The 16,591-nt window shown below is 39.2% G+C and overlaps 1 protein-coding gene across 2 annotated transcripts in view; it reads left to right on the top strand.

Annotated features, from left to right (window-relative positions):
- LOC118556040 (ventricular zone-expressed PH domain-containing protein-like) overlaps window positions 1-16,154 on the top strand; it is a 50,319-nt gene extending 34,165 nt beyond the window's left edge. For both annotated transcript variants that reach the window (XM_036133946.1, XM_036133945.1), the window contains exons 8-11: window positions 611-728; window positions 9,284-9,420; window positions 13,132-13,185; window positions 14,404-16,154. In XM_036133946.1, the coding sequence (XP_035989839.1) occupies window positions 611-728; window positions 9,284-9,420; window positions 13,132-13,185; window positions 14,404-14,586 (492 nt within the window). In that variant the 3' untranslated portion in view covers window positions 14,587-16,154. The remainder of the gene's footprint in view (window positions 1-610; window positions 729-9,283; window positions 9,421-13,131; window positions 13,186-14,403) is intronic.
- The last annotated feature ends 437 nt before the right edge of the window (window positions 16,155-16,591 follow it).

Here is a 16,591-nt window from a genome sequence, read left to right as displayed (position 1 = left end):
CCTTGCTATCTGAGGCTAATTTCCTGTAATCACATGTGGAAGTGATCCAACGAGCACTAACCACCAAATCAGTGTTCTTGCCAGTTTTCAGAGAAATTCACCCTATGCCCACAGTAGTGCCATACAACCAGTTTAATGTCCGCTTAAATGAGCTGGCGCTGCAACATGTGGGTAAAAAACACTTTAAATGTTTTGATTTTTCTCATTTTTTCAAATTCGTATTTGATCAGTTTTTCCTCTGCTTTCCTTTGAATGCATTTTTGTGCTCACTTTTTTCACACTCTGTGTTTAGAGTTTTTATGAATCATGATCAGCATCTCTTCGATTTGCAGAAAGTGCTTAGTCACTCCCAGTGTATGATACTATTCATGTTCTGACCTCACAGACGGCTGTTTCAGCCACATATGGCCCAGCTTTATCTGTAGCCACAGGCAAAACCCCTCGACCTCGGGCTTTTAACAACACAAAGAGGAAGCACTGATATTACTCTGTGTATGTATGTTTGATTAAAGGAGGCTTAAAGTCTGGATTTGGTTGGTCCAAATGGGGATGGACACATAAAATATGCACATATTAAAGCTGTTTTCTCTTTTTTTTTTTTCGTCTTTAGGACCTGGACAACCTTCATATCCAGCTGGAGGAGGTGCGTTTCTTTGACCTGTTTGGGTACAGCGAGGAGAAGGGGAGCTGGCTTTGCTTCATGTGTAACAACCCAGAGAAGGCCACAGGTGAACACACACACACACACACACACACACACACACACACACACACACACACACACAGGCAGAGAGGATGGATATATAAAAACTGAGATTCCTCTACGTTTAAAAACAGCTCATCGAGCATTTTGTGCTCTTTCATGTACCGACCTGTCAAATTACACCCTTTACCTTGAACACCACGTTCCACTGTCTTCCCTAAATCAAGCACAGGTTTTTGAGAGACTGCTTTCTCATTTCTTGTCATCTTACCGCCTGCCTTGGACAAAGATGTGTTTCTCCGGGGAGCTCCGTGGGGTGTTTTCACTCAAAATTCCTGTTAGGAAACCGATCTTTTCTCAAAGCAGGGATGGAAAGTTGAATAAAGAGTGGCTGCCAGGGTGATTTTAAGTGCTGGACAGGGTCACTGAATGTAGGCACATTCTCCCCTCCTGACGCAGTCCTGATGAAGGCGTTCCAGCTTCTCCTTCTCCGCATAAAGCCAGGATGAAAATCAGTTCTTAAATCACATATGCAGTGCTTTAGAAATGGGTTGATATCTCATTAACCTTTTGATGTTTTGTCACTTACAACAACAAACTTTGATGTATTTATTGGATTTTAATGTATTTATACTGAGCTTAAATCACACATAGGTGGGCTATTTTTACTAGTTAAGTGACTTTTGAAGGTAACTATTTGCACTGGATTTTATTGATGGTATAAAAGTACTAAATTAATACAAATACCAAAAGAATGTTTTTTGTTTTGTTTTAGATATATTATAGACACCATGTAATGCACAAAATTATGTTGTCACATAAAATCCCAGTAAAATGCATTAAAATTTGTGATTAGACTACAATAAACTATGGAAAAGATTGAGAAATATTATTTTTGTAAGGTATTTTACGTCACTGTAAATACATTTGCCTGGGTGTGTCTTTTTGGCACTTTTTCTAAAATCTCTCTATTTCCTCTTCTGTGACGTAAAGTATTGCAACTTTGATATCTGAATAAATTTGTACAAATACCACGTTTACACGTGAAAGGTATAACTATGCATTGTAGATGTATTTAATCCTCAAAGAACAAGACCACCTAAACTAAACAATAAGATCATAAGCTTCACAACTCAACGTTTAGTTCAGTTTTTTGTTTTTTAGCCTCAGTTTTTAGACATAAACTGTATTAACCTCTAAACTGTTGAACGCATTAAAGAAATATACACTTTGTTGTGAAAAAAATTGCAAGGACTATAAAGAAGTTGGAAACTCAATTTAGACGACTGTCTTTACACTCAGATGAGTTTCTGTTCCCTTTATCATTGATTTATTAGCCAAGCAGTATCATTTATATTTTAAAAGTTGTGGTTGTCCAACTCAGTCGAACAAATTCTCTGTGCAAGTAAAAATGAACGTCAGATTACAGAAAGAGAAGAACAGAAGGAACATTAAAATGTCAGACATTTGAGGAGATTTTCATAGAAAAGTAAAGATGAATTAAGAGCCTGATAAGAATACAAAAAAGCTTTACAGAGGACATCAATGATTGACCAAAATAATTATTTACATTGAAAAACAAATGTTTTAGCCATGTGAAGATTAACAAGAGGCAGACATATCATTATACAAGTCTGCCATTCTTTTTGGGTTCACAATAAGGTTCACTACAAAGTTTTAAAGTAAACCAGACTCATGTAGGATAGATGAAGCAAAAAATATGGTAAAAAGAATGTACACCTTCATTCTTGGGCTGTGCTGTGGTTTGCTAAGGAATTTACAGCAGAGATTGGAGAACAACAGAGAGTGTGTGACGTTTAACCATAGTGCATATAAAAACATACCTTTTGTTCTTTACAACATTATTTTTAGTTCTTTCTGTCTAAAATAATGAAATTTTGCTTATTGGTCCATTAAGAAAATCCGGTGCAACAACTTTGCTTCAGAAGAAGCCTAATTAGCAAACAATATAGAGTACACCTTTGTGTAAAATTCAACATTCAAGGATGGATGGATGGATGGATGGATGGATGGATGGATGGATGGATGGATGGATGGATGGATGGATGGTACACATCTAGTGTGTATCTAGGGCATTTAATGAAGCTCTTTGCTGTGGTGGCATCCCATCACTCAAACTCCTTGACATTTAATATACTCTGTTATGTAATACTTCCATCTTGTTTCCCTACTCAGAAACAGAAAGCACACAGTTTAGTTGGGTGACATAACAATAAAATGAGAGTCTAACTGTATATTTTTTTTACTGTTATGAGCTCACAAAAGGAAAAATGAATATTTCAAAATCCTTAAACAATTTTTAGTTACCAAAGAATCTAAACAAGGCCTATTTAGACAGTTGTTGTCAAAGAGGATGAAGAGGGTGGGGATGCCTTAGGGCTTAGGGGAAAGAACTAGATTGTCATGAATGAGTCGCTTTAAACCTTCACGCCACATATTTGTCAGATGTTTGATGGCTGCTAATGAGGAGCCAGAAAACAGGAAGCTGCTTGTTGCTGTAAAGAACTGGCCAGATGGGTCTGCCTGAGGTGAAAGCAATAACTGTTTGCTTGATCTTTTTTTATGCGTTACAGCAGAAGTCATGTTTACAGCCCAGTAAAAAAAAAGTGATTTAGTTTGTGCAGTAAACTATGAATAGGAAGTAATGTACACACACGGTAGACTGAGGCACTGGAAGGTTGTGGTATTTCACTTTAGTTCACTGAAGATCGTCATCAATACCTCATGCAAAGTCCTGCTAAGGGTCTCTAATGGAGGCCAGGGGTTCATTACTGTATGAAATGTGATTATTGATCGAGTCACAGACCAACTGGTTGGGTCATTTGGGTTCATTTTTGTGGATTTGTCCAGACATTTGGGGGGGGGGGGGTAGTCGTGGGGAGCAGAGGGACTGGATTGTGTTTTTCCAAGATTTCTATTGATTTAACTTATCAGCTTAACAATAAAATAGTGGAAGAAGCCCTCATCCAGAAAGCTTTCTCAATTCAAAATGTCTGGAGTAGTGTGGAGTTGTAAGCTTTATAGTAATTAAATTTTTTTCAATTGAATTTTATTTATATAGCGCCAATTCATGAAACATGTCATCTCGAGGGCCTTTCCAAAGTCAAATTCAATCATATTATACAGATTGGTCAAAAACTTCCTGTATAAGGGAATTAGTTGATTGCTTCAAGTCCCAACAAGCAGCATTCACTCCTGAAGAAGCGTAGAGCCACAGGGAGAGTCGTCTGCATTGTCCATGGCTTTGCAGCAATCCCTCATACTGAGCAAGCATGAAGCGACAGTGGGAAGAAAAACTCCCCATTAACGGGAAAGTAAAATCTCCAGCAGAACGAGTCTCAGTATAAACGGTACTGCACAACAGTACTATAAAGCTTGCAACTCCACACTACTCCAGACATTTTGAATTGAGAAAGCTTTCTGGATGGGAAGCGAAACGTCTTCAAACTTAAAAATAAAAAAAGTCCAGTTGTTTCGTTTTTTTTAACTATTTTGGAATGACCATGACCTGGATGACTGAGAATCTTCACCAGCATCTTCCTGGTGTGTCTCCTCAACGGGGCGGGTCAGCAAAAGAGCTGTTGAAGCTAACTGATACGATTTAGAGGATAGTGCTTAGAATGGTTATGCTAAATTTGAATTATTCTTTTAATTGACTTAGATATTATTTTACTGTCATGCCTCTCCATTAAACATTGAGCCCCTGCCAATCAACACTGACGGTCTCGAACAGCATTTCAAACAGATTCAGAGTTCACCAGGAGTATCTCTGAGCTTTGCACCTTTATCCCTGGATTTAAGTTTCCGGGACATCAATACGTTGGATGGCCTGCCACTAAAATTGTCGCTAACACCTTTTTAACATTTATCAAAATGCAAACATCCCTTTACGGTCATAGGGCAATGGGAGTGCATTTGTCAAAGTGGGATGGGTGGAGTCATCAGGGGTTGTATTTATGAAAATTCAAGACTGCATGGCAATGCTTTTTCTTGTTACATAAAACTTTAATATAGAAGAAAGTAAGAAACTTAACAAGGCTGCATGCAAATAATCTGCTCCTAAGTACTGCTAGTCTCTTTCGGGGCTAAAATTTATGTATGTACGGTAACATACAGGCATTATCCATAACAATAAATAAACCATTTTTTAAATATCATGTGAAATTATGAGGTTGTTATCATAGCAAGAAAGGAACAAGCATTAATTTTAGACAATATATCACGAATTAGAACAATACATGTTTGCGTTTTTACAATCAGATACATTTTTACATTTAAAGATGCAATACCTGAATTTCTGTTTGTCTGGTTATAAAAAAATGCTTTTTACGCAGTGTATCATGAGTTAAAAGACGTAATTTCATAATAACAATTTACTAATTGATTGGCCAATTGAGGGAGTCCAGGGCTTTTTTAGTAGGAATAAGCAACAAATTAGGGACAACCCATAAAAACCTTTCTCTGGCAATAGCACAACGAGGGTCATTGACCATTCACATAAGAAAATATAACATACCCCAGACAGATCCATTTATGTCAAAGAAAACAAAAGTCCCTCGATGAAACCATGTTTCAGCTTGAGGCTAATATTTAGTTTTGTGCATGTTGACTGGGAGGAGACCAGGAGGGATGTGGGGGGGTTGCCCAGAGGGAAAATACAGCTGGGGGCGAGGCTTACAATTCTAACTAAACAGTTCTCTTTACTCAGGGTTTGAATTAGTGCAGAATCAGGTATAGTTCCTTTATATTGATTGACTTTCCTGACCTCCTCCTTCATCAGAATGATTATCGGGACAGCATTGTAGTCCAATCGGAACAATAAGTGGCCGTCAGAGCACTAACTATTGGTTGTTAGGCTGATGTTCCTCTTTTGCATGCGAGCAACCAGTTTTGATTGTCACAGTTAAACTTGTTGATCCACTATGCAAAGGTAATGCTTATAAGGCTGAGTTTACCTCTAACTCTTCACACTAAAGAAGTCTCTTGAAGAAGAGACCAAACATTTTAATGAAGAACCTGTCCCGATGACCTACTCAAAAAAAAAATTTTTCTACCTGGATTATCACCGGGCTCACATCTACTACAGCACGGATATGGAGCGCGCTCTGCAAGGAACCCAAATAATGAAAATCAGTGTGTACACTCACATTCGCCATGGTGCAGCGCGGATGTGGTGACTGAGGCCTCACGGCTCAACGGAGTGATTCTGCAGGAAGGAAGCTTGTCCTGAAACCCCAGCAGTCCTCTGTCAAGCACCAGGGAATTACATGAGCCAGACCGGAAGTCAGATGCCACATATATTTCTAAATAAAATAATTAAAGCACAGCTAGCAGGAGTATGGCTATTGTTTATGAAGCAGATTCCTAATTATTGCACTAGTTATCGCATGAACTCCTGGCAAGAGAACTTCTATTTTCACGAGAGCCGCAGCTGGCCGCTGTTTCCCTAGGAGCAGCGTGAGTGGAGGTATTAGATGTAAGCCCGGTGTATTGAGAAACATCAATAAATATTCTCAGAAAACCTTTTTGTACTGTGCATGGCTTAGGATGTTTAAAAACGACATTACATTTTAACCAGCCAACAGCAGGTATAGTTGCAGTAAATCACAGAGCTAAATGACTGGAAAAGTAAGCCTCGGGTTTACAATGTATGAACATGCATTCTGTTAAATGCACTCGGTGCTTACAGTGTTTTACTTATAAATATAAAATCTTCCTTTCTCTGCCCTTTTGTCTGTAAAGAAAAGGAAACGTGAACTTCTTTTCACATTTCATGGAGCCACCAATTACTGTAACTACATGACATTTTATGATACACGACTGACTGTAACTACTGGAATGTCTTTGAAGTGTATGCTGATGATCAGTATAGAGTGTGTGTGTGTGCTTAGGAGTGTATGAGTGAACAGAAGCTAAATATGGCTTTCCCTTGGATGGTGAAAACATGCTATTACTCAGCTGACATGTTGTTGAAACCGCAGGCACGGTTCACAAAAATGGTGGGACAGATTGCCTGCAACAGCTTATTGTAGTTAGGGATGGAGGAGTTAATTGATGAGGGTACCCGGGCCTTCAAAGAGATTTTTTTGAGGTAATGCAAACAGAATGTCATGAAAAAGGGGCCTTTCAGTTCATCACTCAAACTTGTAGATGAACATTTTCCTAAAGTTAAACTGATGGTTTAGAGGAAGCCATAAACTTCCAACTCCAAAAGAAAACATTTTGTTTCTAAAGAAGCTCAGGATAGCTTCCCCACTGAGATGTAAAAGAATAAAAAAATTAAGTGCCACATATTACCCTGTCAACACTGCTGCGGGTTAAAGTGTCCTTAAAGCGGCAACATGTACATTATTGACCCCAGTATTAACTTAATTTGAGATATACACCATTTTTCGGACCATAATGTGCACTGTGAATTGACGTGTCTTCGTGTGTCTATGTCCACACATGAGGCGGGGGGGTCGGTAGGGTGACCGGTTGTCCCCGATTTCTGGAAAAAGTTGTTCCAGGACATGTCCCCAATTTCAGTGTATCATAAAAGAGTATTTACACAGTCCTGCCGCTGTTATGACATGGTAGAGCTTTGCCGAACGCACTTTCCCCGCCCTGTTGGCGTTGCAGTTCAGTTTTCATTAGAGAAATCAAATCTGGTCACCTTACACAGCTCTCTCCTGAGAGGTAGAGCTATCAGCCTCTGTTGGGAGGACAGTAAGTTGGACCACACTGCCCTGTTTCTAACGTAAGGCCAAAACAAACTTAACTTTCATATTGAATTAACTTACTTGGTTAATTGTTGTTAGCGTGTACTCTGGGCGCAGGCTGCCTTACATGAATACACTTTTAGTTTAGACATTACAGTCAGGCAGTCTTGTAGACAGCTCAGGAGGCTGATCAGGTAGTGACACAGTGTACCGTAATTCTCTGAGTATCCATTTAATGGAGCGGCTTTGTTGCTAACCAAAGTGGTGATTACACATTTTAACAGACTTCTGAGCACATTGTACCACATAAAACCAGTCAGTAAGCACAAGTACAGTAATCATATATAAGGTGCACTGGGTTATAAGGCACACCATCAATTTATTTTAAATTTAAGGGTTTTAAGTGCACCTTATAGTCTGAAAAATACGGCATGCAATTTTTTTTCGGGTCAATATACAATATTTGCCGCATATCGATGCTCTGTGTGGGCCGGCCTTCTTAAAAACTCGCCTGTGTAACTTGAGAGGGTCCGATCTGTCGCTTAATGGAAGTTACCGGTCTAAAAGTTAGACGGTGCTGCTTGTGACATGAATGTTTTAAGATAAACTGAATTGAAAGATAACACTGACAAAACTGTTTTGATATAAATATTATACCAAATCAATAAGTGGTTGTTCACATTTATATGGTCATAAATCTCACTAAAAAGGATTCTTTTTTTTCGAGATTCTGTTTCTGCATGACATAAAAGGGGATTCCTGGCGCATAAACCGACCGCTCCTACAATGGCCGACAGCACGTGTGGATTAGGGGTAATGTGGGCGCCGCTATTATGGACCCGTGCTGCATGTCTACCCCTCTTCTCTCTCCTGCCTGAACCCAGAACTACACTCCATTTAAAAATAAAATGTATTTGATGATCTCAAACACACAAAATCAAAAAGAGAAGATTCACAGCACTTTGAATATGCAGAAGAGGATAGACTAACCTGATAGTAGACTGTAGACAGGTGGTTTACACACATGTTGATATTTAAAACAAATTTGTCGTCCTGGTATTAAAAAAAATATGTAGAGTAACAGGCACTTACTCATGGTCAAACAAAAATACTTAATGAAACAGTTTCTACTTTGACCTAAGGATAAAATTAATATTAGAGAATCAGCTGCTAACCGATCATTTTTATATATTTTGTTTGTTTTATATAGCACCAAATCACAGTAAATGTCAGAACCATCAGACCCAGTCTACATCTAGTTATGAATAATATAGATGATTCAAAGTCACATCCAAAACAATAATCCTAACTGGTGCAGGATTATTTAAAGCGACGACCTTATTGCATCAAGTCATTGATTTTACAGCAATCCCTCCTCCTGAGGACATGTGATGTAAGTAATTGTTGACATGTTGTGTCTCCCAAAGGGTTTAACAAGTTGTTTTTAAATACACTTAATATAGTCGCTCATGTTCTCAATCCATTTTAATTTGATCCTGGTGCTCTGAGGTTAAGTGCACCATGTCTTTACATTTGTCGTATGCGTGCCGTGTAGTGATTGCCTCTCAGTTAGTTACCCTCTTCGTACTTAGCAGGTCTCTTCAATTATTTCTCTGAGATTGTAAACACATAATCATACCCATAAAAGTATTTCTGCACCAGTGTTTATGATCAGTTTTACTGTTTATACCTCATAGTTTCCAATGTTGGGTTAGGAAAGTCCTTGAATTAACATCTTCTGGCAGTAATGTGAAAATAGAATTGTGTTAAAAAAAAACAGGACCTTTTTTTTATTAAATCCCAATTTCTCCTAACCTTCTTGCTCTATGATTTCTTTTTCTTTTTTTGACCCTACTAGTTGTGAACCAGGAGGGCCAGCCTCTGATGGAAGGAAAGCTGAAGGAGAAGCAGGTCCGCTGGAAGTTTATCAAGCGCTGGAAAACCCGCTACTTCACCTTGGCAGGCAACCAGCTCCTGTTCCACCGGGGCAAATCTGTACGTAGGCGGTGAAAAAGTGATGTATCAGTATTTCCCCTGCTCCGTGTCATTTGAGTTATGATGACACCGTGTATGAAATAGTAAAAATCCCACCTCTTGAAAAGCTTCATTGTCCCTCTGGAGCAGGAGGTGAATCTGGCTGCAATAAACTTCGACCCACTTTGGAAACTTTATGGCGGATCCTCTGAGGCATGAGTCAGTGACACCCTCTTCAACTTACAGCAGATATCCTTATGCAGATGTAGCATGACTGAGTGACTAACTCCCTATAAAGGTTAGTGGTGATGTGGCCACACTGATCCCCCACTGAGCAGCACATTTATTAAAAAAGAAAAGGAACCATACCTAACCAGAAGCATGCACCGACACTAGGAGGGTTGATGGACAACAGCAGTGTGACAATGTTTAGTAAGGTAGTTTTTTTTTAAAGAATGGATTTTTATTCAATCTTTTTATGCCACTTATCAGCATGTTTACAGTATAAATACTCGCGTTTGGCTCAAAATCATATTTGGGCATCTGTAAAACATAAGCGGCGGCTGAAAGCCAGCCAGAAACAGGACTGAACTCTTTTTTCTCTTTACCCCCTACCTTCAACAATAGTCCTTGTGTTGCCGTCCAGATGTTAATAGATTCTGTTTTGCAGCAGTCGCACGTCGAGAGGATTGTGCGCCTTTGTTCTCGGAGCTGAGCCCGTCTCGGCCAGCGTGTTCTGGAGGTGGTTGGCTTGTTGTGAAATGATTTATCCCCAGCTGAATGGGGAAGGTTTTTTTTTTTGTTCCTATTACCCCAAAACGGTTGTGAAATCTTCTCGAATCCATCCAAAGTGGAGCTACTACAAAAAGCAGAATGTAGGCACTAGATCTGCAGCTTCATGAGGTTTACGATCACGACAACTTCAAACACGCCTATATTTGCCTTGCATTAATCTTTGACACATTTATTAATGTTACAACCGCAAATTTTACTCTATTTCATTGGGATTTATTTTTTTACTTTCAGCCTCCATCAGGTTATACTCCAGGATCGCCATGCATTCACCTCCGATCATCATCCTACCAACTTTTAACAGATTCTGTGTTCCTGCTGAATTAAAGCGCCCCCATTAGCATGATGCTACCACCACCATGTTTAAAAGTGTGGATGCTCTTTCCTGCCTCTATTTTGGTCTGATCTGACCAGAACGCCTTCTTACACACATTTTCTGTGTTCCCTAAATAGTTTGGGCAAAATATAAAGTGATTTTCTTCGTACTGCATTCATTCAACAACGACTTTCTTCTTGATATTCTTTCACAAACATCGGGTTATTGTGATAGTTAGGAATCTCTGCAGCTCCTCCAGAGCTGCCATGGACCGCATGGCTGCTTCTCTGATTAATGCTCTTCTAATCCTGCCTATCAGCTCAGGGGATGCTGACAGTAAATCAACAACTGGAGGATTTGATTCAGGGATATCAGAGTAAAGATTTTTGTTTAAGCATTTTTTAAACCATGTATACTTCCCTTTTGAACCTTTTGTTTATTTTGTAAAAATAGAATAAAATAAATTAGCTGTTAAAATAATCTGACTGCAGTAGTTTTTAGTTGAATGAGCAGGTTACATAAAAATACAAATGCTAAAGCAGTTCTGGCATTTAAATTGAACACGTAGCAAATATTTCCTCTTCTTTAGGGATAGATACTATAAAATATAGTTTAATTCCTCATCCATCCATTGTAATTTGGAAGCCAACTAAGAAGTTACCTCTCCTCAACTCTACGCTGGCTCCTTAATTAGGACCAGACAAGGACTGAGGCCAAGTCCAAGCGGCCCGCACCACAGTTGGGCAAATGCTTTCCTTCAGGGACAGATGAAAATATAATATCATGTATATCAAATATCATCATCACTGAAAGGATCTTTATATTCCCTCACATGCAGAATAGGCCAGAAACTCCACTGTCATTGGGAATATAAAGTTATATAGTTAGATACATAGATTTATAGCATGTACAACCTTTTGGGATGTCTTTTTTTCTTCTGTGGTAAAATATAACACTCATATGTATTGTTTCTACTGTACAATGGCTCCAAGCAGCCATTTGTTTTTATTACTGACATGAGAAGACACAAGGCTGGACAAGACATTTCATTATAGTTTACACTGTTTTGGGTTTGAGAAAAAAAAACTTCATAAATTAATCTTTTCTCCCACAGATTTATTCAAAATTGTGAGAAGCAAAAAGGGTAAAGTGACATGAAGTGTTGTTAATAATGGTGTGAGGGTCAATAAGCCACACAAACCTTGTTATGAGATAAATAATTAATACAAAAAGGTTAACAAAAATAGATAGTTATATCAAAAATGCTGTTTAATACAAAGAAATGCCACAGAATGGTTGTTGACTCTTGCTCTGGACCCTGCGGTATGCTGTGGTTGTAACCACATAATGAACGATGGTGTAAGAATACATGGTTGTGATTCAACATCCAGACCGCTACACCACCCACATTTCAAGTGATCAGAGGGTGCACAGGACAGATTTTTAATTTCCTGCCCGGGAGAAAAGCAAAGTGGAGTTGATCTTCTTTTAGCAGCCTTAACCTGATGGGAGATTTCCTGGTAAACAAAGTTGGTGAATGTGCTTCTTTATTCAGGGTTTGCATTAGACACTGTGGCACCAGATGCACACAGGTTATTTATAGAAGAGCCTTTTCAATTCAATTCAATTCAATTTTATTTATATAGCGCCAAATCATGAAACATGTCATCTCAAGGCACTTTACAAAGTCAAGTTCAATCATATTATACAGATTTGGTCAGATTATACAGATTGGTCAAAAATGTCTTATATAAGGAAACCAGTTGATTGCATCAAAGTCCCGACAAGCAGCATTCACTCCTGGGGAAGCGTAGAGCCACAGGAAGAGTCATCTGCATTGTACATGGCTTTGCTGCAATCCCTCATATTGAGCAAGCATGAAGCGACAGTGGGAACAAAAACTCCCCATTAACGGGAAGGAAAAACCTCCAGCAGAACCGGGCTCAGTATGAACGGTCATCTGCCTCGACCGACTGGGGGTTAGAGAAGACAGAACAGAGACACAACAAGAGAAACAAAAAAGCACAGAAGCACACATTGATCTAGTAATCTGTTCTACATTAGATGGAAGTAGCGGGTGAGCCGTCTTCTCTGGATGATGTCACAGTTAACAGAACGCCAGACCAGGTGTACCTACTATGAAGAGAAAAGAGAGAGAACAGAAAGTTAAAGCAGAAATGACAACACATAATGCATAATTGAAGAACAGTAGAACTCAATAGAGTGAGAAAATTAGATCCTGATATATTCCAGTAGCCTAAGCCTATAGCAGTAAAACTATAAAGGTAGCTGAGAGTAACATGAGCCACTAGTTATAATTTTTGTCAAAAAGAAAAGTTTTAAGCCTAGTCTTAAAAGTAGACAGGGTGTCTGCCTCACGGACCAAAACTGGGAGTTGGTTCCACAGGAGAGGAGCCTGATAGCCTCCCATTCTACTTTTAGAGACTCTAGGAACCACCAGCAGACCTGCAGTCTGAGAGCGAAGTGCTCTGTTAGGAACATACGGGGTAATCAGAGCTCTGATATATGCTGGAGTTTGATTATTAAGGGCTTTATACGTTAGAAGAATTTTAAATTCCACTTGATTGATTTTCCTGTGGTAATAAATTCTGTCTTATTTACAGAAAGATGAGCTGGATGACATCCCCATTGAGCTGAGCAAGGTGCAGAGTGTCAAGGTGACTGATCGCATGGTTTTCTATCAATATTCGCCACCCCCAACCTCAGCTGAGGTTTACCCTCACCGTACCGGTGTACAGCGCCTGAACTATTCACACTGCTGGAAACCTTCTCGGTTTTATGCCATTACACTACAAACATCAAGGTTATTTCAGCCTTCTTTGGTTAATTGGGGGCTTAATGTTGTGGGCCAACACAAAGTGGTGAAAATTTGTTAAATGGGAGGAAAATTGTACATGGTTTATAATTTTTTGTGTTATGATTTGAAACTTACAAACTTTGTTGTGCACTTAGATTCCCACTCGGAGAGAAAATGTTCCCTCCCACTGCAAAAAGTGAACTAAAAGAAAGTGAATTCTTCTCCAAAGTAGTGTATTTGCCCTTGATTTAAGCCTGTTAATAAGATGATCTTCCAATGGAATCAGATTTTTGCTCTTAAAATAGGAGCCACTCATCTCTATCCCCTTATTTCAAGTGAATATATCTAATGATCTTATTGTAGGGATAAAAATACTCATTCCATTGGCAGATCATCTTATTTACCTGATCAGATCAAGGACAAATAGACTAATTTCAAGAAAATGTGACTTCCTTTTAATTGCCTTTTTGCAGTGCACGTTGGATGGGGAATGTCTATGAGCACCAATTTCCAAGTCCTGGCACAGGTTTCCACTTGGATTTAAGTCTGAAATTTGATCGGGCTAATCTAGCACATAGATATATTTCAGGTAGAAGCATTTCGTTGTAGCTCATGCTGCGTGTTTAGGGGTGTGCTCCTGCTAGAAGGACCTGGTCACTGTCCGCCACACAGAGCATTTGGTCATATGCGACCTGGGTACTTTTGTGCAAATCCTTGCTGTTTGGACATAATTTTACAACCTTACCCTGCTTTAAAATGATCCATGACTTCAGGAGCTACTTTGTGTTGGTCTGTCACATAAGACATTGATGTTTGTGGTTGTAGCCTGATAAACTGTGAAAACCTTCCAGGGTTATACATTTAATTGCAAGAAACTGTAATATCTGTTATCATTCAGTATACCAAATTATTTGCAATCAAAGCCTAAATGATGCAAGAACATAATGCTACACCCTCAAACGCTTAGAGCCCATGCAGGAGACTATCAAGTTAAATGATGTGAATTGTGGAGGTGAAAGTAACCGCTTCCCTCAGCGCAGACATGTTGTCATCTTTTCTCTTTTCTTTGTCTTCATAGGTGGTGGCTAAGAAGCGCAGGGATCGGGGTCTGCCGAGGGCCTTCGAGATCTTCACAGACAGCAAGACGTATGTGCTGAAGGCTGAGGACGAGAAGCACGCCGAGGAGTGGCTGCAGTGCATCAACGTGGCCGTGGCTCAGGCCAGAGAGAGGGAGAACAGAGAGGCGACCACCTACCTGTGAGATCACAGATACTGACTGTAACTGTGTTACATTCGTTTCAGATGGAGCACCTTCTCCTGCTTTTACTTTATGCACATCCAAATGGGCAGAGGGGAAGGAGAAACAGCCACTACAGATTAAGTTGGGCCCAATAAAGACTACCGCAGGAGGTGGTCACAGAGCCGAGTTGGTGAGTAGGTGTGAAGTGGATCGCCGACAATGTTTCTGTCACTCGCTGGTTCTGCAAAGCCAACCTGGATATGAGGGCTCGGAGCGGGCTGAAAGACAGAGAGGCTCGTCTTTGCAGATATTGCAAAATCATTTTGGGCGAAGACCATGTATGTCACACGAGGACGTCACCGCTGCTGGTGATGGAGCCTTGACTTCTTCGACCAAGAAAACTTGTTATGCAGTATTTTTAGTCTTAAAATTAGAAACCAGCAATAACTGATTGTGTACCCTACTAACCTAAAGTATTGATCCAGTTTAAATGTGTTGTACCTGCTGTTACCTGTGTGCAAGGCCTGCTTTTTATTTTGTTACTCACGTTACTCGGTGGACCATAAATAAAATACAAGAATGTTTAAGTGTATTCAAGTTGCCCAGTAAAAACAATTAATATAGAAATGTCAGATTTGCTCAGAAGCAGCTGTTTCAGCAACTTACCAAGACTAACTTAAATGAAAATTTCAGAAAAAATAGATAAAGTTGACTGAGTCAGGGTCATTTTGACTTGTAGCAATAATGAGACTGAACTGCTAGTGGCAGGAAAGATGAAGAGTAGCTGACAGAAAATTCATATATACAGATATTTTTCACAGTTTTTAAGGGAAATGGTGGGAAAAATGCTTCAAACCTTGATTATTTTACATTATTTTAACACTTTTCATGTTAACATGTTAAACTTACAAAAACTAAACGGTACAATCAGAGGAGAGTTAGCTAAAGAGCTGATCAAGCCTTAGACTGTTTCTTTTTTTAAGACATCAAAGTATTTTGTGACCAATGGTTATTTTTTGTGTAACTTGTGTGTGTCCAGACTGCCTAAATCATCCTATATCCCATATTTTGTCTTTTTTTTTATTATCACCAACCTATTTTCCATTTAGGTGTTGTTGAAGTATGGTGACATGTAAAAGAAGAAGTTGGTAAAATGAGTGGTACAAATTTCTCCTCTTTTGCAATCTCGGTGTGTTCTATTTTTTGATTTTCCCAAAGGAGAAATGTTCTGCAGAAACTTACTCCATATTTTACAAAAAACAGTTTCACTTCAAATGTTGCTCAATCGGGGAGCCGAGACCGTAAAAACTTTAAGAAAACACTGAGCTTTTCCTGGTGAATTCCCAGACTTTAGAGCTATCTTTATGTAAGACTTTTAGTGATGCTGTGGTGCATTTGGTAGAACTCTAGTTAATGACATTCTGAGCAGGAAACTTTTCAAGACGTCCGTCTATGTTCTTTTCTTCAAGTGTGAAACGATGGAACATAAAACCTTTTGAGAGCTGAATGTGAAAAGTGTCAAGAATCACTTTTCAGCAAACAGAAACACTCAGTTAAGGTACTGTATTCAACCTTAAGAAACAACCACGTGTCTCAACGACATTTCTGACAAGTGTTGGTTGTTTAACGGCCCCTCGCCATTCCACACTTTTGCACTTTTAGTCGTCGGCAATTTCTTAGTGACCGTGTGTCAGTCCGAGCATGCCTTGTACTGGCGTTGACATCTGAAATTTTAAATTAGGCTTTTAAGGTACAGTAGGAACTTAGGATGATAAGGCTCCAATAAAAAAAAAAAACATCAGGTCATCAATTATTTTGGGACAAAATAAGTAATGGTGAGTGAACTGGCCCAGAGCCATCTATAACCAAAGCAACAGTACCAAAACCAAATGTCTAACCAAAGCTTGATGGCTTTTTATCAGAACAATGTAGATTTTCTTTCTGTTGGGAGAGAATCATATTCCTGAGACCCAGAACAGTTTTCCCCTGGGAGTAGTCTTTACTTCTGACTTAGCTTGGCTATTTT

The sequence above is a fragment of the Fundulus heteroclitus genome, unplaced genomic scaffold (genome assembly GCF_011125445.2).
Source record: "Fundulus heteroclitus isolate FHET01 unplaced genomic scaffold, MU-UCD_Fhet_4.1 scaffold_706, whole genome shotgun sequence".
Classification (NCBI taxonomy): Eukaryota; Metazoa; Chordata; class Actinopteri; order Cyprinodontiformes; family Fundulidae; genus Fundulus; species Fundulus heteroclitus.
Note: the sequence above shows the minus strand (reverse complement) of the source record. Positions and strands in the feature narration are given on the sequence as shown.